A 25,694-nucleotide genomic window follows, 5' to 3' on the forward strand; every position below is an offset into this window, starting at 1 on the left:
CTATGACATGCATGAGGAACATGGTGGCAGAAACCTTTTTTGTCCACCAAAGGGGGTTCAGGAAGAGGCAATAATGAAAATGGTATAGGAAAGGTTTAGGGGAACAGTATCAAGTAGGGATAGCACTAGCCCAAAAATTTATTATTATTCCTTTACAAGTAGATGAATAGATGAATGATATGTGGTTCTGATCCATTGGGACATCACAAAACAGTCCCTAAGTATGAGCTGCATATTACCATGCACTTAATACCCAGTTACAATGGCATATCAACATATATAACATATCAACAATATTTAATACATACAACTTAGGCACTCAATTACCCATACAGGGTAGAGTAAGATGGACACTGTAGGACACTATCTCTCAGCCACTTTTCTTAAAAAACCTATCTACACCTGCACTTCCATCAGAAGATACAGCCCTGAGAGGGCGACATTCAGTCTCTAGACTGGACCAAAAACTTGTTGTTCAAATTCACCTCATTCCTTATACTTTTTGAAATTGGGGAGGGCTGACAAGTGGAAATTTCTTCCTCCTTCAGTTAACCAGTGACATGGAAACAGATCCACACTTGGGTTATATCACTTTCTAAGCTATTCTAAGTACTTAGAATAGTTTAGGTGATATAGGAAAATAATTATATATCACAAGTTGGCATACATGAAATTGAAACTATGATAAACTGGAGAGTAAAAAACAGGACCCCATGAGTGTTGCTCCCTTCCTTTTTACTACAATTAAGGAAATGCACCATTATTACACAAAACCAATCCAAAGTTTCTTCCCAGAACATTCTATGGGAGATCCAGGGGACCAATGTTTGTATTTACCTAGTTGTATTATATGGGAGGGGAGTTATGCTCGTGGTGACCTGTCTTTGTATCTTTCAGCATCAAGTTTTTTCTTAAAATCTTGAATAGTAATTGCACACACTGTTTCTTGATCTAAGTTATTCCAGATATCCAGCACTCTGTGTGGGTAGCTATTTTTTATTCAGATCTCTTCTATAGTTATCCTTTTTGAGTTTCTTTTCATGACCTCTTGTTTTTCCATTGTCATTTTTTAGTAAATCGCTATTATCAAGGATTTCCATTCCTTTCATGATTCTATAGTCAGTAGATCACCTCTTTCTCTCCTCTGTTCTAGTGTTGGTAGTTCTGATTTGGATAATCTTTGTTCGTATGTTAATTTGGAAAGAGCTGGTGCCAACTTTGTCGTTGCTCTCTGTATTCTTTCTAATTTCCTTATATTCTTTTTAGTACTGGGTGTCCATAGTGTCGCTGCATATTCCAGTTTTGGTCTAATTAATGTAATATTTTTTTAATCATTTCTTCATCCAAATAGTCAAATCCCACTTTCATTGACCTTAATAGGTTGAAGGTTTCTCCGACTAGTTTGTTTATATGTTTATCCGGTGTTCATGTCTTTGCTGATTATTACTCCAAGGTCTCTTTCTGAGTGCACTTTTTTTATTTCCTCTTCACCAATTTTATAAATTCTATAATTTTTTGAAATTCTGTTTTTACTTTTTCCAAACTCCATTATACTACATTTCTTGATATTGAAGTTCACTTCCCACTTTTGAGTCCATTTCCAGATTTTGTCCAGGTCTGATTGTAATGAATCACAGTCCTCCTCTGTTCTTACTTTCTTTAGTATTTTTGCGTCATCTGCGAAGAAATTCATATAACACTCAACTCCTTCATCCATGTCATTTATATATATGGCAAACATGATTGGAGCCAGCACCAACCCCTGTGGGACACCACTTATCATTTCTTCCCACTTCAAGTATTTGTCTCTAATTACTACCCTCATTTTTCTCCCAGTCAGGAAGTCCTCCATCCATTCTAATAATTTACCTCCGATGCCACCTATTGATTCTATTTTTCTTATTAATTTCTTGTGTGGTACCTTATCAAATGCTTTTTGTACGTCTAGATAGGCAGTTTGCCCATCCATCCCTCTCTTGTATTATATCTATTAGCCTCAAATAGAAGCAGATCAGGTTTGTACATGATCTTCCTTGTCTAACTCCATATTGATTTGGGTTCAGTATAGTTTTTTCTTCCAGGTGTTTAACCCATCTACTTTTGATCACTTTTTCACATATTTTTGCTACTGTACTTGTTAGGGAGACTGGTCTATAGTTAGTTGGATTTTCCTTGTTTCCTCCTTTATAAATTGATACAATATTTGCATTTTTCCAGTCCTGTGGTACCTTTCTTTCTTTGAGCGAGCATTTGATCATATTGTGTATTTTATCTGTTAACTCCTCTATGCATTCTTTCCTTTTTTGTTACAGTTATTTCTTTCATTGGGGGGGATTTCTGTCTCTCTATTCCCTCACAGTTAGGCGAGTTCTCAACTGTGAATACCGATTTGAAATGATTGCTCATAATTTCTGCCATTCCTTGTTCTTCTGTATATTCATGACTTCCTTGGTGCAGCTTTTCTATTTCTTGTTTGTTTTTTAGTTTACCATTCACATATCTGTAAAATAGTTTAGGTTGTTCCTCGCATTTTTCTATTATTTCTTTTTCATAATTTCTCTTTTCTTCTCTGCGTATTTTTACATAATTGTTTCTTAGTTTGATGTATGTTGTGACTGTAAGGCTGTGTGTTACCAGTCAGAGAAGCTTGCAATACATACATAAATATACCAAAGGCTCTTTTCCCCCTAACACGGGAGGAAGTCAAAAAACAAAGGCATAAAATCCACTCCCACCCATTCCATCCCCACATACTCCACTCCCATTCACCCAACTCCCTCCCTCTTATCTTGGCTCCTCCTGGATGATGGGTCATCCCTGCACCTTACCCACTGCCCTAGGTCACAAGAAGTGTCACAAGACATAGCACATCCACAGTAAGGCCACTTCATTAAATCAGTGACCCCCCCCCCCCCTTTCCATCCTCTCAGGCAGAAAAAGACAGAGAGAAATCCCTTCAGGTTTTGTCAGTTTATTTTTTCACACACTCTCTAACCCCCCTCATCCCCCACCCTTTTATGCATCACATCATCATCCCACACACAACCATTCTCCATTCACCCCTATCTTCTGTCTTCTCCCATCCTTCCTCAACAGACATTCCCCTATTTTCCAATGCCCTTTTACCCCATCCATCCATCTCATCCTTGGTTGCCCCCTCATGTTCACTCCTTCCACCTCTGCCTTCCACACCTCTTACTAATCTTTCTTCACTCATTCTTTCCATGTGTCCAAACCATCCCAATACTCTTTCATCAACCCTATCTCCCAACTCCCTTTCCACCCCATTCTCCTCCTCACCTCCTCATTTCTCACTCTATCCAGCCTAGTAATCCCTATCATATATCTCAGGCACCTCATCTCAAACATGCTTCTGCCCTATACAGTGCTGTTGGCACAATCACTCCATACAATCTCCTCTTAGTATCCCATTCTATTTCTCATTGCACTTTTTAATCTCCCAAGGCAATGGTAAATATTATTTGATAATGTCATCAAAGTAAAAAGGTTATGACTATCTCAACCTCTTTGCTACAATGACATTCTTCAGATTTTGTTGCCTTGAGTTTCACTGACTGTAAACCTGCAGTCCTACAATAGTTAGCAATGATCCTTGAATCCTCCCACAGATCCCTCTGGGAATACACAATGGACTTGCCTTTGTTGCATTAGTCTGTTTCAGTGTCACTGACTGGCAGGAGGAGGAAAGGCACAATTACCATTTGTCAGCTCTCTTTACATGTTGCTGTCTAAGGTAGCGACACAATATTTCTTCCCTTTGTGACTTATGGTCATAGACTGAAGAAATACTGCATGGTATTCCAAATGCTATTCTTAAACATAAATGTTAAAATTATTTCTCTTATGAAATCACCTTGACAACATGAGGAGAGCAGCTTCAATGGGGAGGAGAAGCCTTCTGACAGTGTCCTCTGCAGCAAGTTCTGAGCACTGCTGCAGGAAACTGTGCATGGATGCTAAAGCACCTGCCCTGCCTTCAAGTGTTACCTGAAAAAATGTAAAGCAAGAGTGAGGGCAACTATTTTTCAAGAATTACACTACCTTATTCCACTACTACCAGACTTGACTCTGAGGTATCCCTTACATATTCTAATCCATAAACTTTACCTGCCAAGTGAAGGCATCACCTCGAGCCTTCTCACTCTCTATCTCCTTGCAGGACCTTGGGAAGGAGTTCTTCCACAGAAGAAGCATTCTGGGTAAGAGTCCCCTCACAACACCCACTCCTGAAAAATGGTATCCCATGGTTATTACATCAAACAATTATACTTAAGTTTCATTTATGCAGAAGAAATATGATCGGTTGAAGAAGAAGAGGAAAAAGAAGAAGAAGAAGAAGAAGAAGAAGAAGACGAAGAAGAAGAAGAAGATTGTCAGAGAGTGTGAGAGTGAGTAAGAGAGAGATGAAGAGATGAGGAGAGAGAGAGAGAGAGAGAGAGAGAGAGAGAGAGAGATATAGAGAGAGAAGGAGAGGAGAGAGAGAAGAGGAGAGAAGAGAAGAGAGAGAAGAGTGAAAGAGGAGGGAGAGGAAGAGAGAGGAGAGAGAGAATGAGGAGAAGAGAAGAGAGAGAAAGAGTGAGTGAGTGAGAGAGAGAAAGAGAGAGTGAAAGAAAGAGTTATAGAGGAGAAGAGAGACAAAAAGAAAGAGATGAGAGAGAGAAAGAGAGATGAGGAGAGAGAGGAAGAGAGAGAGAGAGAGAGAGAGAGAGAGAGAGAGAGAGAGAGAGAGAGAGAGAGAGAGAGAGAGAGAGGATGGGAGGGAGGGAGAGAGAGTGAGAGAGAGAAAGAGTAAGAGAGGAGGAAAGAGACAAAAAGAAATATATAGCCACCCCTTCTTTCCCTCATCCTCTCTTCACTCCTGGCACCCTACCAATTACACTTTCAAACTCAAAGTTGCCCCTCCCTTTCAATTTAGTTTCACTCAATGTCAATACATCCATCTTTCTTCTCAAAAACATACTGCCTATCTCTTCCCTTTTATTCTCATCTGTACCACATCCATGATATGGTTTAACATCACAAACCCCCCCTATCAGAAGGCTAGGATGGTGCCCCTCACAGAGGGCTTTGTAGCATTGAATTTAATGAACCATGCCCTTGGTTCAATCTCAATGGTGGCAGAATTCAAACCGCCATCCCCTCGACCTTCGGTGCAAGTAACAACGCCCTAACCTGCTCAGCCAGCGAGCTTCCTGTACCACATCCACCCACACATTAAAAGACCCAAACCTTAGGGTTCTGGTTGGAAAACTCCTCCCAGACCCTCTTGTGCCTTTGTTTTTTTTTAGGAATGTCCCCTTTGGGGCTAGAGTAGGATGCCTAGTCCTATCCCCGTCCTGTTTTTGTCACTATTTACCCCTTTCCTCTACACTCTTCTTACTACCAGGCCCATATGCACTTACAGAAACCCATAATCTAGTATATCCACTTGGTGGCAGTATTCTTTCCCTCTTACCACAGGGTTCGGCAAAAAAAGGAGATGAACATTTAGAAAAGTGATATAGGACAGTATTAAGAGTGGGACAGCATAACAAAGGGTCAGTCATAAACTAGCATGATTTCTCTATGAATAAAGATTTTCCCTATCACAGACAAAATAATGTGTAGCTCTGGTCCATACAAGTGCCACATAGACCCTAAAGTATCAGCTGCATGCTACTAAGCAGCTTTTAACCCCACAATTACATGCAGCCAATACCCCAGATGGATTAACCCCCACCATATTTATTAAACACTCCATCTCAAACACATTTAGGCTCTGCCCCAGAGTATCATGGGTACAATCATTCCTTTGTACAGTCTTCTCTTTGCAGTCATCCATATATATTAATTTTTTATGACACTTTTCATTTCCCCTTGACATTTAATTGCTTTACTCTATCATGCTGTCTTGCTGCAACACTTCTGACCCTGAGTGATGAGGGAGATGCAGGGATAACCCATCATCCAGGAGGGGCCAAGATGAAAGGCAGGGAGGGGTGAATGGGGGTGAAATGGGTGGGGATGACATGGGTGGGAGCAGAATTATGCCTGCATCTTGTCCAGAGCAGTGGACAAGATGCAGGGATGACCCATCACCCAGGAGGTGCCAAGATAAGAGGGAGGGTAGAGGGTGGAGGGGAGTGGAGTGTAATAGGGATGGAAACGGTAGGGGTGGTTTTTATGCCTTTGTTTTTTGGCTACCTCCCTTGTAAGGGGGAAAAAGCCTTTGGTATATGTATGTAACTTTGGCTACCTCCCTTATACAGAGGAAAAAGCCCTTGGTATGGGATGGAATGGGTGGGAATGGATTTATGTCTTTTCTTTTTGGCTACCTCCCTTGTAAGGGGGAAAAAGCCTTGGTATATGTATGTATATATATGTGCTCTATCATTTACCTTTACCCCAACTCCTCCATTCCCTGTAACTTTAAACAAGCTTGATGTGATATGAAAACAATAAAAATAACTTGAAAAATTATTCAACTTAGGTACTTACCTAGAGTCATAATGGAACCTATAATCAACCAGCCTGCCTGTGTCCTGTGGAGTGATAGTCTTGAGTTCTGGCTGGCTGAGCGAAGGAGCTCTTCTGCAATGTTGAAGAGGATTTTGCCCCGCATGTGTGGGATACCCAAAGGCGTAATCTGTACACAACCCACCAATGCTGCAACTACTGAACTGTAATACATTAAAGAAGAGGTTATAGAAATATGTGAGGCACTTAGTTCTGGTACAATAATCATAAAATATCCTGTGACCCCTCCTAATTCTAATTCTGCAAATACAACTTCAATGCCTCAGATCTCTCTTGTTGGAACCCCAAGAAATCTTGCTTTAGCCATCACATTTACTACAGGTCATTTTGTTTATCTCCATACTACTATGCAAGTTCCCTTCTATCTAAAAATAACTGACATAGTGTACGGGAAAATATCTGGTTGTTCAAATATTCAGACAAGAGAGAGAAAAGAGAGAGAAAGGGAAGGGGTGTGGGGAAAGCATAGTTAAAATCGGGAGAGGTGATGGAATAAATATATATATATATATATATATATATATATATATATATATATATATATATATATATATATATATGAATATGAGAGAGAGAGAGAGAGAGCACATGGGGGGGGGGGGGTTGATGTGATTTTAGTGTATCTATATACCAAGGGCTTTTTCCCCCCTTACCAGGGAGGTAGCCATGTCAAAAGGTATATACCCACTCCCACCAACCATCCTTTCCTCCCTCTCATCTTGGCTCCTCATGAATGATGGGTCATCCCTGTATCCCACCCACTGCCCTAGGTCAGACACAATGCAGCAAGACACAACACATCCACAACAAGGCTGCTTCATTTAATTAGCAACCCCTACTCTCCATCCCCTCATCCAGAAAAATGTAATTTTCGCAGGAAAATTAATTTTTCGCTGATACAAACCTGAGGTACTCCTTACAATAGGATACTTTCGCGTAGCGCGAATATTTCTACTGCGAAATTAAAATCCTCACTCTGTGGGTCTGGGCAACGCTTATCCTCAGTAAGGGGCCCCATTGGGGCAAGGTGTGGGGGGGGGGGGCTTGCCCTCCACCACAAGTCTCGCACACTATAACCATTCTCTGAGCCAGGTATGAATTAAGCACAAGGTTTGTCAGGCAAGGAGAAGGAACTGTTTAGAGGGGTGGTTGAGGAGGGCCATTAAAGGTAAGGAGTACCTCAGGTTTGTATCAGGGAAAAATTAATTTTCCTGCAAAAATTACATTTGTTCCGAAGAATACAAACTCTTCGGTACTCCTTACAATAGGAGACTCGGACTTAGGAGGGAAGGAAGTTGTTATCTAGCCTGGGAAACCGCTGTAAGGAAAATCTAGTGTGCTAAGACTATGTTGACCAGACCCCTATACATTCCCCTCACTTTGAAGTGCACCCCTTTCTGTTCCCTGGAGTGGAGACAGACAGGTTATAATCACTTTTGTACCACTGAAGGGCTTGAATTGATTCCCTTGGAATGCTTGAGAGCCCGCGGGTGAGGGAAGGGAATGTAAGAGTATGAGAAGGACTTTGGAAAGTTATCCCTGCAGTTGCCGAGCCAGAACCTGGATGAGTTGTCAGGGTCGGCTGTGTGCTCTTGAGGAGGGGTATATAATTTTCAGGACTTCTTGGGCGGCCACTATGGGGCCCAAAGATAAGTTCCCTAAAGATTCCCACATAACTTCTTTGAGGTAAAAGGAAGTGAACGTATTCTGGCTCTTCCATATACCTGCTTGAAGAACCTGGTTGACTGACAGATTCTTTCTGATGACTAGGGAGGTCCCTACTGCCCTCAGGTCATGGACAATCTGTGTGGTTCATGTCGCAGGCTCTGCGGATGACTTCCATTGTCCAGTAAGAAATGGAATTCTTAGTGATGGGCTACCTTTAGTAGAGATGAACAACCTCTTTAATTCTGGTCGAAGATGTTCGGTTCTCTTGAGGTAGGTCCGGATGGCTCGTACCGGGCATAGAACTGTTTCAGTCTATTCTCCCCCTGCAAATTCGTCTAAGGACAGAACACTAAAGGACCAGAATCTAGGGTCGGATTTGGCAGGATCTTGGTTTTTGGCAATGAATGGAGGCATGAAAGTGAAGGAGACCTCTTTCCATCCTTTGGAATGGGCGACTCTATAAGAGATGGCATGTAACTCCCCTACTCTCTTGGAAGATGCCAGGGCTAGCAGAAAAAACTGTCCTCTAGGTGAGGTCCTTCAGATGTGCCTCTCGGAGAGGTTCGTAAGGGGGACCCCTCAGAGAGTTCAGGACTAATGCCACATCCCTCGGAGGAGAACTGATTTCCCTGGGGGGGCATGATCTTTGAAGTGCCTGAAGAGCATGGAAATTTCCGGTGAAAGGGCTAGGACCATGCCCTTCAGAGAAAACACCTGATTTAGACCTGCCCTAGAGCCTTGTACTGCCGAGAGGGAGATCTTCTTGGACTTCCTGAGGAAGTGGAAGGAGACGATCTCAGGAATGGTGGCTCGATCTGGGACTAACTTCCTGGAGTGGCACCAATTTGCAAAGGCATTGCATATCCCTTGATAAAGGTTAGCTGAGGAAGAGCGAATAGGAGTGGACATGTCCTCTGCCACTTCTCTGGGAAAACCCTTCTTTAGGAGGATCTGGACCATAGTCTGAATGCGTGAAGATTGAGTGCTGAAGGGTTTTTGTGCCAAGGCCCATTGATGGGTGGAAACAGAAGATCTGGTCTTCCCTGAAGGGCCAGAGGCTCTTCTACTGCTAGCTCGAGGGCGTCTGGAAACCATGGGGCTTCGGGCCACCAAGGAGCGATCAAAGTCATCCGAAGGTAGGATGCGTGTCTTGCTCTCAGGAGTACCTTCTGGAGCAAGGGAAATGGTGGGAAAGTGTAGGAGTCCAGGTTGTCCCAACTTTGCAGAAGAGCGTCTTCTCCTGCTGCCAGAGGATCCGGGAAAGGGCTGAAATATATTGGGAGTTGGTGATTCCATCTCATTGCAAAAAGGTCCACTAGAGGGGAGCCCCATTTGCTGAGGATGAAGTTCGCTACCTCTCGATAGAGGGACCATTCTGTGTTGATTATCTGATTCTTCCTGCCGAGGTGGTCCACCCAGACATTCCTCTTCCCCGGGATGTAGCGGGCTTTGAGTGACACCTGGAGATTCTTGGCTAGGTTGAGGATGTCCATCATCAGAAGGCATAGTTCCTGGGAGACTGTGCCCCCCTTGCTTGTTCAGGTAGGGTACTACCGAGGAATTGTCCGACATTATGCCCACTACTTTTCCTGAGACTTGATCCTTGAAGTGACGGAGAGCCAGGAGTACTGCTTTCAACTCAAGCCAATTGATATGGGCTGTCCGCTCGACTGTGGACCAGGAACCGCTGATGTGATCGTCGTTGAGGTGGGCTCCCCAGCCCTCCTTGGAGGCATCGGAGAACAGGAGGACTTCGGGGGGAGATGGGCCGAGGGGCATCCCCATGAGAAGGTTGCATGGGCCTTCCACCAGAGAAGAGAATCCTTGACTTCTTCGGTGAGGGAGATGTGTTGTAGGGGTTCTCCCTCTTGCGGGGCCCACTGAGACTTGAGGAGCCACTGTAGCGGTCGCATTCTTTGTCTACTCCTGGGGATTAATTTCTCTATGGAGGCCATATGGCCCAGGAGGATTTGGCATTGTGTCGCCGTCAGGAACCTGGTCGATAGTGCCTGTGCAACTAGAGAAGCGAGATTCTGGATCCCCTTTTCTACTGGGAAGGACTCCAATAGGGAGGAGTCCAGGATCATACCCAGGTACGTGACTCTCTGCCTTGGTAAGAAATCTGACTTTTCCGGGTTGACTACTGTGCCCAATTTCAGGACAAAGGTTAGGACCATTCTCAGGTGTTCTTGGCATAGCTGGGCGGAATGTGCAAGGATCAGCCAGTTATCCAAGTAACGGAGTAGTTGAATTCCCCTGGAGTGGGACCACGCTGAAACGAGGTTGAACACACTGGAGAAGACTTGGGGTGCTGTGGAAAGTCCGAAGCAGAGGCAGGGGAAGTGGAAGGTGTTGCCCCTGTGGATGATTCTGAGGAATTTCCTGGAGGAGGGATGCACTGGTATGTGGAAATAGGCATCTTGGAGGTCCAGCGACACCATGAAGTCCCCTTCCCTAATAGACGCCCTTACGGACTCTGGGGTGTCCATTCGGAATTTCGTCAGGGTAAGGAACTTGTTGAGTGGAGACAACTAGATGACTGGTCTCCACACCCCTGCTGTCTTTTCTACTAGGAATAGCCTTGAGTAGAACCCTGGGTCCGGAGTCGAGACTTCCTCTAAAGCTCCTTTCTGGAGCAGAACGGAGGATTCCTCCGCTAGGGCCCGCCCGCGAGCCGAGTCCGGGTGGAAGCTGATGACTTGGATGGGATAGGGGGAGAGGTTTGGGACAGTGGGAAAGGGAAGACGCCTGTCTTAATGACTTAGTAGGTCCAGTCTTCCGCCCCGGCCTCTTCCCATGCTCTCCAGTAGAGGGAGAGGCAACCCCCTATCTTGTGCGGAGGGGCTGGCGAATTCCTAGGATTCCTGTGGGGGAGTCCGGAGCCTCTATAATGTTTGCGTCTAGGATCTCTAGTCGTAAAGGGACGGGGCTTTCCTGTCTGCCTTTTCGACTTGGAGTGGAGGGGTAGGGAATCAGCATGCGGGTTAGAAGGGGGGCCCTCTTCAATGGAGCATAAATTTCTCTGAGGAGGGGATCACTGGGGTCTCCTAGGACGGTGTCTCTCCTGCGGGACTCAATGTTGGCCCAAGACGTTAAGAGGCGGGCCGCTTGATGCTTCAGAGCTCTGCTCGAGCTTTCCCATAGAGCCTGGAGGTTGCATTCCCCTTGGGGTTGCAGCCCGGGTAAAAACTCCCTTACTGAAGCCAAGACGCGTTCCAGCCAGGAGTGCACCGCGAGAGAGAGAGCCAGGCCCTGAACGAGGTCCCTGGATTCTCTGCCGGAAAGGATGATGTTTCTTCTGAGCAGTGAATCCACGTCCGCTTTGACAAGCTCTGGTAACCGAGCCGGGATCAAGGCTGCTTAAGGTTTGTCCCTGATGGGAAGTAGAAGCGTTTTTGCTGTTCCACTGGAACAGAGCGCCAGCGCGGTTTTTCGGTTGCCCGCTTTGAGAGTGCGTCGGAGGCCTGGTTCATGGCTCGTACCGCTGTGTACTCCATGGGAGTTGGTTTTGTTGTTTGAGAATTGCCCGTCCTGAAGATTTCAGACTCGAACGTGACTTCCACTTCTTGTGGAAGGCTCAGTTGATTAGCTCTCCTAACTTTAGAGAGGATCTCTGAGCAGGAGGGTGTAACAACTATCGGGGATTCCGACTGGGAATCCTGCGAAGTTTGGTAACTTGCCCTCTCATCCCCGGCGCTGTGGACGTCGTCGCCGTCGTAGCTGGCGCCTGTCCGGTCAGCGAGAAACACCGCGTCTGCAACCTCGTCCCTGATCTCTGTCCTCGTGAGCAAAGGGCATGGAAAGGTCACCGTTGATCACCCGGCTCTTCCTACGGTGGGTGTTGTGCGTACTGCGGGATTCCTGAGTAGAAGAGACTAAGGGGCTCTTTGTCTTTGAACCCGGGTTCTTTGTCCGTGCCGGCGTCGAGTTTCCGGGATGCGTCGTGGGCAAGCCGCAAGCGACCACATCCGGGAAAAATGTCATACAGGAGCGGTAGCTAGAGGTGGCCTGAGGTGCATGGCCGTCTATGCTAACCGTCCTGGTTGAAGGAAGAGGACAACTTGGCCTGAGAATGACTCGAAGTGGACGTTGTACCACCTTCCTGGCTACAACGCTTTGGAGGAGGGACCGTCGAGTATCCGGGATGGGTCGAGGGCAAGCCGCAAGCGACCTCATCCGGGAAAAATCTCGTACAGGAACAGTAGCTAGAGGTGGCCTGAGGCGCATGTCCGTCTACGCTAACCGTCCTGGTTGAAGGAATAGAGGACAACTTAGCCTGAGAATGACTCGAGGTGGACGTTGTACCACTTTCCTGGCTACTACGCTTTGGAGGAGGGACCGTCGAGTTTCCAGGATGGGTCGAGGGCAAGCCGCAAGTGACCTCATCCGGGAAAAATCTCGTACAGGAACGGTAGCTAGAGGTGGCTTGAGGAGCATGTCCGTCTATGCTAACCATCCTGGTTAAAGGAATAAAGGACAACTTGGCTTCCTGTCTACTACGCCGTGGAGGAGGGAGAGAATTGCTTGTCTCCTCTGAAGCCGTAGTCCGCCTTCTCTTGTTTTTGGGGGGTGAAGAGGGAAGCCATTTTCTATGCTTGCGCACCTTTTCCCCTGCATGTGCTTTCCTGTGAACATGAAAGTACACGGAACACTGACTATCATCTCACTGAATGCACGTCTCACACGGGAATGAAGGTGAACACTTAAGAGCTATACACTTGAAACACCAAATGTGAGGATCCACTTGGGCTGGCGGTAAGGGGGGTGAGACAAAGGTATCTCCCTTCGGCGAAGGCACACAACCCATCTTGAACAACAACAATACTGGAACCAGATTCCATACTTACAGTGAAGTGTAGGATACCCGGTGGCGGTTAAGGGAATAATACAGGAAAGGGAGAAGCACTTAATAAAATCCAGGACACAGGATGGCGTAGGGAAAACCCCGATGAAATTGAAGGACGACGAACTCCTTAGCGTCCTGGGAGTGAGCTGTCAACAATCGAAGCGGGTTGCTTGATTTTCGGCCCATACGTAAACATAGAACCGTTGAGTAATTAACGGTTCGCTGCCGCGCTAATAATGGAGGTTGACTGAGAATCGGCCCATTAAGGGGGAAACCGATAAAAACTAAACATGTATAGTAGAGAGATGTTAACGCGGTCACTACTGCGAAGAGAATGGTTATAGTGTGCGAGACTTGTGGTGGAGGGCAAGGGCCCCCCCCCCTTGCCCCAATGGGGCCCCTTACTGAGGATAAGCGTTGCCCAGACCCACAGAGTGAGGATTTTAATTTCGCAGTAGAAATATTCGCGCTATGCGAAAGTATGCTATTGTAAGGAGTACCGAAGAGTTTGTATTCTTCGGAACAAAGAGAAGACAGGAAGAAACTTCTTTGGGCTGTCAAAATATTATTCACACATAACCACTCCCTAACCTCCACCATCCACCAGCCCCCTCCTTTTCTTGCATCACAGTATCACCTATACACAGCCATTCTCCATTCATCCCTATCAAGAGACTTCCCCCCTTGCTCAATGCCCCCTTCATCCTATCCATCCATTTGCTCCTCAGTCGTCCCCTCAAGTTCATTCCTTTCCCCTTTGCCATCAACACCTTTTATACTAATCTTTCTTCACTCATTCTTTCCATGTTATCCTAACCATCCTAATACTCTTTCACTGGCCCTATCTGCCATCTCATATTCCACCCCAGCTTTCCTCCTCACCTCCTTGTTTATCACCCCCCAAACACAAGATTTTGGGTCCAAACAGCAGCAACTACCCCTGTCCATCAGCTCTACGCAGATGGCACCGATCACCAAGGAGGAGATACGCCTACCTGGGTGAGTACCACAATCCTATTTTTCCAACACACAATGTTACGTTTTTTCTGCACTGAGGGGCCATTTTCCGGCGATCACCCCTCTTCTTCTACTTTTAGCCGGAGATGTAGAGAGCAATCCTGGGCCCACCACAAAATACACATGCCCAACATGCTCTAAACCCATTACTTCGAGCAGACAGACAAAGGGCTCAGTTTCAGTGCAATATGTGCAAAAACTGGGCCCACCTCACTTGTACAACACTTGCTGACACAAACCAATACACAAACACTTGGACATGTTCTACCTGCCCTCCAGTAACCCCAATCCCACCTCCCCAACCACAGCCAACACCCTTACCCCCTCCCAATTTCCCTTTGCCCTTACCCCCGATTAGTACTCCCCTTCCTTTGTCCCCGATCTCTCCTTTCCCCCCCCACTGACCCACATCCTACATCTTCCCCCACTTACCCCAACCTCAAACCCCAAACGCAACATACAACACATACAAAACACACAACATCAACATATACAACACAACATTGACGGTTATATAACACTAAAAAACATGAACTTGAACACTTTCTTAAACAACACAACATACACATTGCAATTCTACAAGAAACAAAATTAAGACACTCACACAAAACACCATCATTTCATAATTACACCACCATCAGACAAGACCGGACTGACGGCACTGGCGGTGGACTCCGTCCCCTGATCCACCATTCCATCTGTTTTGTGGACACAAGTGCCACAACCAAAATTCTCCTCCCTACCACAGATAACACAACAGAAACCCAATCCATTCGTATCCGCACAGGCACCAATTCAACACTAAACATAGTGACCGTGTCCATTCCCGCCGAATCATCCCCCGCAGTTCCAAACACCTTCAGACCACCTCAACTCAGCCAACTAACCTCAATCCCCAACCTGATCATGGGTGGTGACTTCAACGCCAAGTCGTCTGCCCTGGTTTGTCGACAACCCTGACACAGACAGAGGGCTTGATATACAGACTCAATTCGACTCATTGACTATCATGAACAACACGCATAATCATACACATATCCCATACCAAGCCCTCTACACTCCCTCCTCTCCTGATATCACCTTTTGCTCCCCCTGCCCTAACCCCAACAACATCATGGAGAGTGGTCGGGAGCCCTTGGTTCTGACCACCTTCCAATCATCATCACCACCAAAACAAGATGCACCCCAGCTGGCCACAGACACACTTACACCAATTACAAGAGAGCTAACTGGGAAGCCTTTAATGAAGAGACAGAACAACATTTTGAAAACACTTAACAGTACACACCAATCACAAACATAAACAATGCTGTGCACGCTTTTAATACAATCATACAAAACGCAGACAAGAGATACATCCCTAGAGGCAACAGAAAATCACACAAACCCCAACTTCACACACCAGAAATCCAAGGCCTCATCAGACAACGTGACACACTTAAACACGATACCCCCACACCTATCCCTCAAAACATAGCAGACCAAATACAAACACTAAACACTGTGATTGCCAATAAAATACATGAACAAAAAACACAAAATTGGCAAAACTTTATCAATACACTTGATCACAAAACAAACACCAGCAAATTGTACAAAACACTCAACAGCATCACACTATCCAACACTAACACTACACGCTCTCACGCAGCAATAATCACAACAACAGATAACCTACCCTCAAACAGACAACAAGCAAACGCACTCATACGTCATTTTGCACAGACGAGCCCATCTTACATCTCACCCTGACGACCGACGCACCATTCGACGTAAGAAAGACTTTCCCACAGACTCAGACTATACACCCTTCATAGACAGTCAGACAAAACTCATATTGCATAGTCTCAAGCACTCATCTGCCTGTGGCCCTGATAACATAAGCAACATACACCAAAAACACATTGGACCACAAGGTATACACGCACTCACAAACATTGCAAACTACAGCTATTCACACAACACAATACCCGACATCTGGAAGCATGGTAAAATAATCACCATTCCAAAACCGAACAAAGACCCAACAATCCCAACATCGCACCGCCCAATCACACTTCTCTGCACCCCCTCTAAAGTCATTGAACGCCTAATACTTAAACTTGTCACACCATATATTCCCCTTGCTGACTCACAACACGGTTTTTAGGCCACTACACTCCACAAACACTCTTCTGACAAACCTCACACAAAGAATTTTAGATGGCATCAATTCAGATAGGCCCCACCACAGAACACTTCTTATAACATTGGACATTAGTAAAGCTTTTGATGCTATCCCCCGCCACAACCTAACAAATAAAATATATAACACAGACATGCACAATAACACCAAAAGATGGCTGGCCAATTATCTGGCAGGCAGGAATGCTCATGTGTCATATAATGGCCAATCATCGCACATCAGAAACATTAAGAACGGAGTACCACAGGGCTCGGTTCTATCCCCCACATTATTTAATCTATACATGCATGACTTACCCACGCCAGACACCTCAGAAATACAAATCTCTTCCTACGCAGACGACATAACAATCACATGCACACATCGTAACACAGACAAAGCTGCAGAAATAATCCAGCCTTACCTTGACACACTCAACACATGGTTCATCACAAACAGACTCAAAATAGCTCCAACCAAAATCTACAGCAACACTTCTCACCAACTGGACAAAAGAACACAAATACATACCTCATCTCTACATCAACAACACTCTAATACCACACACAAAACACACCGAAAATTCTTGGTGTAACATACGATACATCCATGTCTTTCAAACAACACCTCACAACCATAAAAAACAAATGCAACACCTAGACTTAACGCACTTAAGTCAATCACTGGAACAACATTTGGACAAAACAAAGAAACTAATATAACAATATACAAACAATGCATACGCACAGTGATGAATTATGAGAGTCCTGAATGGTCTCAAAAACTCACAGAGACACAACACAACACCCTACAAATAATACAAAACAAAGATCTAAAAACACTTACAGGCTGCACAAATACATCCACCTACAGACCATTTACACCATGAAACAAAAGTCCTCAAAGTCAAAGACCACCTCGACATGAGAGGCACACACAAACACTTGCTGCAGCCACCACAAACACATCACACCCCTACACTACATAGCAGAACACCCACACACACCAAGAAACATTAAAACTACACCCAAAGTCCTTTATTACACACAGATTACTCTCTTCTCTTCCTCCACAACCACCGAATACCAGCCTCCGGAAACATATTCATAATCATATCACTCACCGCTCCATTAACACACTGAAAGACAAACACACTGCTGCATGCCAGACCCCCTGATATCCACCCTTCTGAATCCTCTCTCCCACGTAAGGACAGAGTCCACTTGGCCAGACTGCGATGCGGTCACCACCCAGCACTTCTAAGCTACCAGAAGAGGCTGGACGACCGTGTTGTGAACAGCTGCCCAGGATGTAACACTTCACCCCATACCATACAACACATAATGGGAAGACTGCATTATACACAATCATGCACGCGAACAACACAAACATACACTCTATAAAGATTTGTGGGGAAAACCCAGTTTCGGCTGTGGCCTTCCTTGGGAGACGGGACTGCTCGGACAGACAGTCTAGGGAACGACAACAACAACAACCTTGTAACCCCTACCATACTTCTCAGACACTTCATCTCAAACACATTCAAACTTTTCTTCTTTGCTTTTCTTAAATTCCAAGTCTCTGCCCAAAACAGTGCTGTTAGCACAATCAATCCTTCATATAATCTTAGTACTAACTGTTTACACCATCATATGACATCATCAATCTGGATCATTAGTACATGTGTCAGACTGACCTGCTAATATGTTCTATTACAGAACAGACTTCAGCTGCACTGCCTGTGAACCAAGCAGTGTGTGGAGGGATTGGGACAACACTTCATCCACAAAGAGTTAAGACAGAGGGGACAATAAATAGGTGTTGGATAGGTGAAGGGTGTGTATCCCTTGACTGGGCCACTCCTCTCATAAGGGGAAAGTGGTCTTTTGATACTTGTATTCAAGTAATACTGCACTAACCTTTCTGTCATCTCAGCTTGAAGTGCTTTTCTCAATAATAGAAGCATTGGTGAATTGTTGGTGATGAAATAGATTCAGTTACCCTTTTTCCTATATGAGCCTACCAATCTCCTTATTCTCATTCATTTCACAACCATGAATATTCTGAGGCAGACCCTAAATTCTTTGTAGGAGAAAAATGTGCAAAGCAGATTTCTAGTCCCCCTCCCTTAGTCTCTCAATTTGGTAATTTAAAAAAAAAAAACACTTGGAAACACAGTGGCAGTATTCTAGTCCCAATATCATAAGGCTAAGCAAATAAACAAGAAATAGAGAGTAACAATAGTTCTAACCTATATCCAGATATTGCTTCTGGGGATGACTTCAAACTGTCTAACCGATCACAGCATCGTGAAATGAGGGGATGCAGCTGTGATGGTAAAGCTGAACATATACAACGTAAACACCACGCTGCTGCCATTCGAGCTGCATTATTTGGATGTAGCAAAACGGATACGACTGCATCTACTATATCTGAAAGATAAAGATGATGATCATCAGTATCATAAAAAGACAAAATTCAGGTAAAGGGAGTGTAAAGATACATACATACATATATACATATACCAAAGGCTTTTTCCCCCTTACAAGGGAGGTAGCCAAAAAACAAAGGCACAAAAACCACTCCCACCCATTCCATCCCTTTAAAGTAAAGATACATGTACATATATACCAAAGATTCTTTCAATGCACACACCCACATCATATACAAATAAAATCCTTTCAACCACCACCCCTATCTCAGTATCTTGGGGATGAAGGGCTACTTTGACCCTCACCAAACTGGTTGGATAAAAAATGATGGGGCAAGGCACAGCTCCACAGCAGGTCCAGACAGCCAGAATTGATTTGACCTACTGCTTCACAGTATGGCAACCCCCTCATTATCCATTCAAAAAAAGAATATGAAGCCGAAGAAAACATCTCTTCAAGCCACCTCATCCATTCACAATCTATTCCTATTCACTTCTATCTTTTGCAATCTTTCCTCCTGGTTCTGCAGACATTTCACGAGCATGCAAAGTCCCATTCACCTCATCCATCCACCTCATTATTGATCTTCCTCTCAGACTCACTCCATGGAATTCTGCTTTCAACACTCACTTCCCTAATCTATCTTCATTCATTCTTTCCATGGACCCAAATCACCTCAGCACTCTTTGATCTATTTTATCCAACAGGTCTCAACTCCAATTCTCCCCTCATCTCCATATGTCTCACTCTATCCATTCTTGGAACACCTATAAAATTTCTTGAACATTTCACCTCAAAAACATTTAACCTCTTCAGTTCTTATATTTCAAGTCTCTGTTCTCCACAGAGCTATAGGTACAATTACTTTTTCATACAAACTTTTCTTTACATTGATTAAAGGTTGCACAACTATACCTAGACAGGATGGAAAATCAAATAATTATGTTGCTCCAGGTCTCTGTCAATTTCAACTGTATTTCTTCCTTTCTGACTCCCTTACATTCCAAGTCTCTGATTCATAAATGGTTGTGGGCACAATCACTTACTCAGACAGCCTTCCCCTTGTATTCTTTCTTAAATACCTCATTCTTTTAAACTCTCCATTACACTCAGACTTTCACTTGCATCTTTTATTCTGTATACCATCACCCTATCCACTCCTGTTCACTGTCACATGCAACCCCAAACAATATACTTGAGAATTTCCAGCTTCTCACCCTTTACACTCATTTACCACCATCATCTCTCCTTGTACATCTTACCACTTTTACCTGCATTTACTCTCAACTTTCTCTTCTCACACACCCTTTAAATCTCAGTCACAAGTACAGTCATGTACATAGTGATCCACCTATTCAATAATAATTACTGAATTTAACAAAACATCTTTGACTGGACTTACTCAGGTGTGGATCGTGAATAAGAGTAGTACATGTAGTACTCAGGGACTGCACCAGGCACCCTAGCTCCTGCAGAAGACATACTAGTACATGGTGACTCCCTTCACCACCATCTTTGTTGCTTTCACCTCCTACATCTGAAAGATATATTTATTAATACTCATGAGAAAAATATTAATCACTACCCCAGATTTTCTTTGTGTATAGCTACAAAACCCAATGTTCAACTGTCTTTCCACATAACTTTTGAGCTTCCTTTTCCTCAATTCAAAGGTTGTTATAAGACTACAAGACACAATAATGTAAACCAGTCTGTTTTAATACAACCTGGAAAAGTCTTAAAAGATTTAAAGTCCTAAAATAAGTTGTAATATGAATTCATTCTTATGTGGCTGGTGTTGAAACTATGATAGCAAGTAGAGAAATAAACAGAGTATGCAACCTAAGTGGCAGACTTTAGGATGTATTGCTTAGGTGTTTCTCCAACTTTACCTTGAAACTCTACACTGTACTACATGCTACTGTCACCACAGCTGTTCACTGTAAACATGGATAAGGTGGTATGGGAGGTAAAGGTGAGGGTGGTGGGCAGGGGATTGGAGATGGTTAAAGAAAATGGAGTAAAATGGAAGGTGAGCCATTTGTTGCTTGCAGATGACACTATGCTTATGGATAGGACACAGGAGGATCTAAGGCAGTTAGTGATGGAATTTGAGAAGGTATGTCATAGGAAGTTGAAAATATACATGCATACATATATATATTTGAGGACAGAGAAGAAACAGAAACACAAGAAGAGATTTGAGTTTTTCCGTTTCCTCCATGTCCTCAAATTTGTCATGATGAAAAATTAACATACACACACATCGGACTGATAGCAAAGATTGGAACTCCGGGGGGGGTTAATTACAGCGACGAGGGAGTACCTGTGTTGTATTAGTAGGGAAGGGGAAAGCTTGGTGAAGAAAAAGGAGAAGGGGAGACATTACTGAGGAAAATGGAAGAAAATGAGTAAGGGGACGAATAGGCCCCGGACATCATCGGGTGTCAACAAAAGGTATGCAGACCACACAGACGAGGTCGAACAGGTGAGCAGAGGTATTAAAAGTAGAAATATAGATAATAGCAGCTCAATGGAAAGAGAAGATAATTACTTTTATGGATTTAATGAGGGAGGAGATGACAACCTCCCCCGACTAAAAAGTCTAGAGGTGAAAAAAGAAAGAAAAAAAAATGAACCAAGCATGGTAGGTTAGGTTTAACCAATTAACACTAGTTACACAAGGAGTTGATAAACTGGAAGAACTAAAGAAGGAGAACCAAAGCCTAAATAAATAGAAGAATTAAAAAGACAGTTAAAGAGAAGTAAAGGATGAGAATGAGGAATTAAAGAGGAATAATAAAGAGAATAAAGAGTCCATAGCAAAAGAGGTCAGTGATTGGAGAAAATTCCAGAACAACAAAATTGAATTTAGAGATATAGTGACACAACAGACGAAAGAACAAACTAAGGACACATTTATTAAAGTGATGAGAGAAGGAGAATATAGTAAGAGACTTAGCAGATAAAAAGAAATGTATAATATTAGGGATGGAAGAGAAGCATAATCCAAATAGAACTACAAGAGTAAAGGAGAAGGAAAAGTAAACACGCTATTAGTAGTTCAAGAAGATGAACAAGAAATAGAGAAAGAAATTGAAGAAATATATAGACTAAGGATTTTTTTTTTTTATGTCACACACTCCCCCCTATCGGTAGGCTAGGACGGTGCCCCTCACCATCAATATAAGACCAGACCAATTAAGGTTAAATTCAGGTCACAAATGACAGCTTACTTTTACTTTTTTTAGGAATGTCCCCTGTGGGGCTACAAGGAGAGGGATGCCTAGTCCCAATCCCCGTCCCTTTCTTCTCGCCTCTTATGATCCAAGTGGAAATACTTGGTGGCAGTATTCTTTTCCCCCACCACAGGGAAACAGGAGGAAACAGAAGGAAGGGTAGTGAATGGTGGGATGAGGAAACAAAGAAGGTTGTAAAAGAGAAGAAGCGAGCTTTCACAGATTGGTTACAAAATAGGATGAGGAAGTCATATGAGAGGTACAAAGAAAAGAAAAGAGAAGTAAAGCAAAAGGTAAAGGAGGCAAAGAGGAGAGCAGATGTGAAATGGGGTAAGAGTATGACAGAGAATTTTGAAAGCAATAAAAAGATGTTTTGGAAAGAAATTAAGAGAGGAAGAGGAGGCAAATCAAGTAGAGAAGAAAAGGTAAAAGGTGCAGATGGAGAGATGATAATGGAAGAGAAGGCAGTAAGGGGAAGATGGGCACAATATTCTAGGGAATTGCTAAATGTGAAGGAGGATAGGGAGGGAAAGATAGTTGCAGTGGGAAATGCGAAGAAAATGACCGTGATGAGTGAGGAAAATGGAGGAGAAATAAGGAAGGATGAAGTGAAGGCAGTTGTTAAGATGATGAAAGCAGGTAAGGCACCTGGTCTGGATGGATGCCATGCAGAATGTCTAAAAAAAGGAGGTACAGTGATGGTGGACTGACTGGTGAGGTTATTTAATGTTTGCTGGAGAGAGGGTAGAATGCCGGAGGACTGGAGGAGTGCCTGTATAGTTCCGCTTTACAAGGGAAAAGGGGACAAGTGTGAATGTAGTAGTTTCAGAGGGATTAGCTTGTTAAGTGTAGTTGGGAAGGCTTATGGGAGGATCTTGATTGAGAGGATTAGGAGAGGAATGGAGGGAGTAATTGGTGAGGAACAGTGTGGATTTGGGATGGGTAGAGGTTGTGTAGATCAGATTTCTGTGGTAAGACAGATATGTGAGAAAGCTATAGGAAAAGGGAAGGATTTTTTTGGGCTTTTATGGATCTGGAAAAGGCTTACGATAGGGTAGACAGAAAGGCACTGTGGGAGGTTTTGCAGATATATGGGATAGGAGGAAAGCTTCTAGGAGCTGTCAAGAGTTTTTATGAGAGTAGTAGAGCTTGTGTCAGGATTAGAAATGGAGAGAGTGAGTGGTTCGAGGTAAAGGTAGGACTTCGTCAAGGATGCGTTATGTCGCCCTGGCTGTTCAACTTATACATGGATGGGGTAGTGCGAGAGGTAAATGCAAGTGTAGTGGGTCAGGGATTGTAGATGGTTAAAGAAAATGGAGAAAAGTGGGAGGTGAGCCAGCTGTTGTTTGCGGACGACACTACGCTTGTGGCAGGATCAGAGGAGGGATTGAGGAAGTTGGTGACAGAATTTGAGAGAGTGTGTGATAGATGAAAGCTAAAGATAAATGTGGGTAAAAGTAAGGTGATGAGATGTACAAGTGGCAGTAGACTGGAAGTGAGCATTAAGGGAGAGCGACTGGAGGAAGTGGATAGTTTTAGATACTTGGGTGCAAATGTGGCAGGAAAAGGTGGAGTGAAGGTGGAGGTAGAATGTAGATTGAGAGAAGCGAGTAAATGCCTTGGTGGATTAAAAAGTGTAATGAGGAATAGACATTTGGGAATGGATGCTAAGAGGAGACTATATGAAGGAGTGATTGTGCCAACAGCACTGTATGGGGCAGAAACATGGAACATAAGAGAGGAAGAGAGAAGGAGTTTGAATGTGTTTGAGATGAGGTGTCTGAGAAGTATGATGGGGGTTGCTAGGCTAGATAGTGTGAGAAATGAGGAGGTGAGGAGGAGAACGGGGGTGGAAAGGGAGCTGGGAGATAGGGTTCATGAAAGAGTATTAGGATGGTTTGGACACATGGAAAGAATGAGTGAAGAAAGACTAATAAAAGAGGTATGGAAGGCAAATGTGGAGGGAGTGAACATGAAGGGACGTCCTAGGATGAGGTGGATGGATGGGGTGAAGGGGGCTTTGGGGAAGAGGGAAATGTCTGTTGAAGAAGGACGGGAGAGGACAGAAGACAGGGGTGAATGGGGAGTGGTTGTATTTGGATGATGTGATGCATGAGGTGAAATGGGTGGGGGGATGGGGGAGTGAGGTAGTATGTGTGAGCAAAATTTGATGTGGCCTAAAGAGACTTCTCCCCGTCTTCTATTATGCATGGGGGGACGGAGAGGGGGGGGTTGCCGATTTAATGAAGCGGCCTTGCTGTGGATGTGCTGTGTCTTGCGACACTGCTTCTGACCCAGGGCAGTGGACAAGGTGCAGGGATGACCCATCATCCAGGAGGTGCTAAGATAAGAGGGAGGGTGGAGGGGTGTGGAGTGTATTCAGGGATGGAATGGGTGGGAATGATTTTATGCCTTTTCCTTTTTGGCTACCTCCCTTGTAAGTGGGAAAAAGCCTAGGTATATGTATGTACAAATGACAGCAGAGAATATCTTACCAAAACAGGAAACTAGCAAAAAGTGATCAGTATAAACAGGTAGGGATAAAAAGAGTGATGAATAAAGAGGAAAGGAAGAGAAAACAAAAAGAATAGAAGCTAAGGAAAAAAACAAGAACAGACCAGAGTCAAAGAGAAATTCTATTGGAAAGCGATGGATATGAAAGTGAGGAAATGGTTCATAGTTGAGAAAAATGGAAGGGAAACAGAAAACAGGATGGAGGTAACAGAAAATTAAGAATGTCTTTCACAAATATAGATGGATTAATAACAGGCTTGAATGAACTGTATGATTACCTGAAGGAAAAAGAACCAGATATAATGGGAATTGTGGAGACAAAATTTAAAGGTCCATTACTACCCAACAGTGTAGGACATGGCACGTATAATTATTGGATTAGAAACAGAGGTAAAACAAGGGGGTGGAGTTATGTTCCTGACTAAGAAGGATTTAAATGTGAGGAATGTTACATATGGAAAGAACAGAGATGATTATGATGGAAATAGAGGACAGGGACAAGAAGAGCAGGAAATTTGTAGCAAATCATGTGCCTCCTAAAATGGCTTTGTGGGAAGAGAGAGAACACAAAAATATGTTAGAAGACACAAGAATAGCACTAAATAAGATAAAGGAAGATGAAGAATAATTATAATGGGTGATTTTAATTGTAAAGAAATCTGCTGGGAAGAGATGGATGGAAGTGGGTGGGGGATGGGGGTAAAGTAATAAGTGTGAATGGTATTTTGATGCAGCCCAAGGGGAGTTCTCCCCATCTTCTCTTTTTCTATACGAGGGGACAAGAAGGGGAGTCGCTGATCAAATGAACCTGCCTTGCTGTGGATGTGTTGTGTCTTATTACATTGCTTGTGATCCAGGGCAGTGGGTGAGGTGTGAGGCGGCGGACAATTTCTTTTGCTCCAACATGAAGAGACAACAAGAGGCCTTCAGCCAAGCACGGGACAGCGAGAGCAGACAGCTTGGGCCCATACATCACAGTGCTGTAGGACACTCTAGGACCATATATCACAGCGCCTGTAGGGCACGCTAAACTCACATCGACGTCAAACGAACAGGGTCAGAGGTCTACAACGGTCTTCACATTGAATCCCCTTTTTTTTTTGGCAACCCTCAAGAGTGCCACCTTTCTCCATGTTTTCCCATGTTCCCATTGGGCACTCCTTCAGGGGGAACACCCCTTTTGCCTTCTAAAACCTTAGCTAGGGAAGTCTGGCAACCCTCCGGAGTTTTCCTTGGGGCTTGCCAGCGGTGGTTGTATTACACTAGGCTCAGATATT

The 25,694-nt window shown here is 44.0% G+C and overlaps 1 protein-coding gene across 6 annotated transcripts in view; it reads right to left on the reverse strand.

Annotated features, from left to right (window-relative positions):
• Positions 1-25,694, reverse strand: part of LOC143036389 (HEAT repeat-containing protein 5B) — a 164,475-nt gene that overhangs the window by 106,530 nt on the left and 32,251 nt on the right. For all 6 annotated transcript variants that reach the window (XM_076207786.1, XM_076206277.1, XM_076207031.1 and 3 more), the window contains 5 exons: positions 20,067-20,201; positions 18,484-18,664; positions 6,499-6,680; positions 4,129-4,247; positions 3,875-4,008 (listed from right to left, as the gene is read on the reverse strand). In XM_076207786.1, the coding sequence (XP_076063901.1) occupies positions 3,875-4,008; positions 4,129-4,247; positions 6,499-6,680; positions 18,484-18,664; positions 20,067-20,201 (751 nt within the window). The remainder of the gene's footprint in view (positions 1-3,874; positions 4,009-4,128; positions 4,248-6,498; positions 6,681-18,483; positions 18,665-20,066; positions 20,202-25,694) is intronic.

Source organism: Oratosquilla oratoria, chromosome 1 (genome assembly GCF_046742065.1).
Source record: "Oratosquilla oratoria isolate Oo_2021 chromosome 1, ASM4674206v1, whole genome shotgun sequence".
NCBI classification, from domain to species: domain Eukaryota; kingdom Metazoa; phylum Arthropoda; class Malacostraca; order Stomatopoda; family Squillidae; genus Oratosquilla; species Oratosquilla oratoria.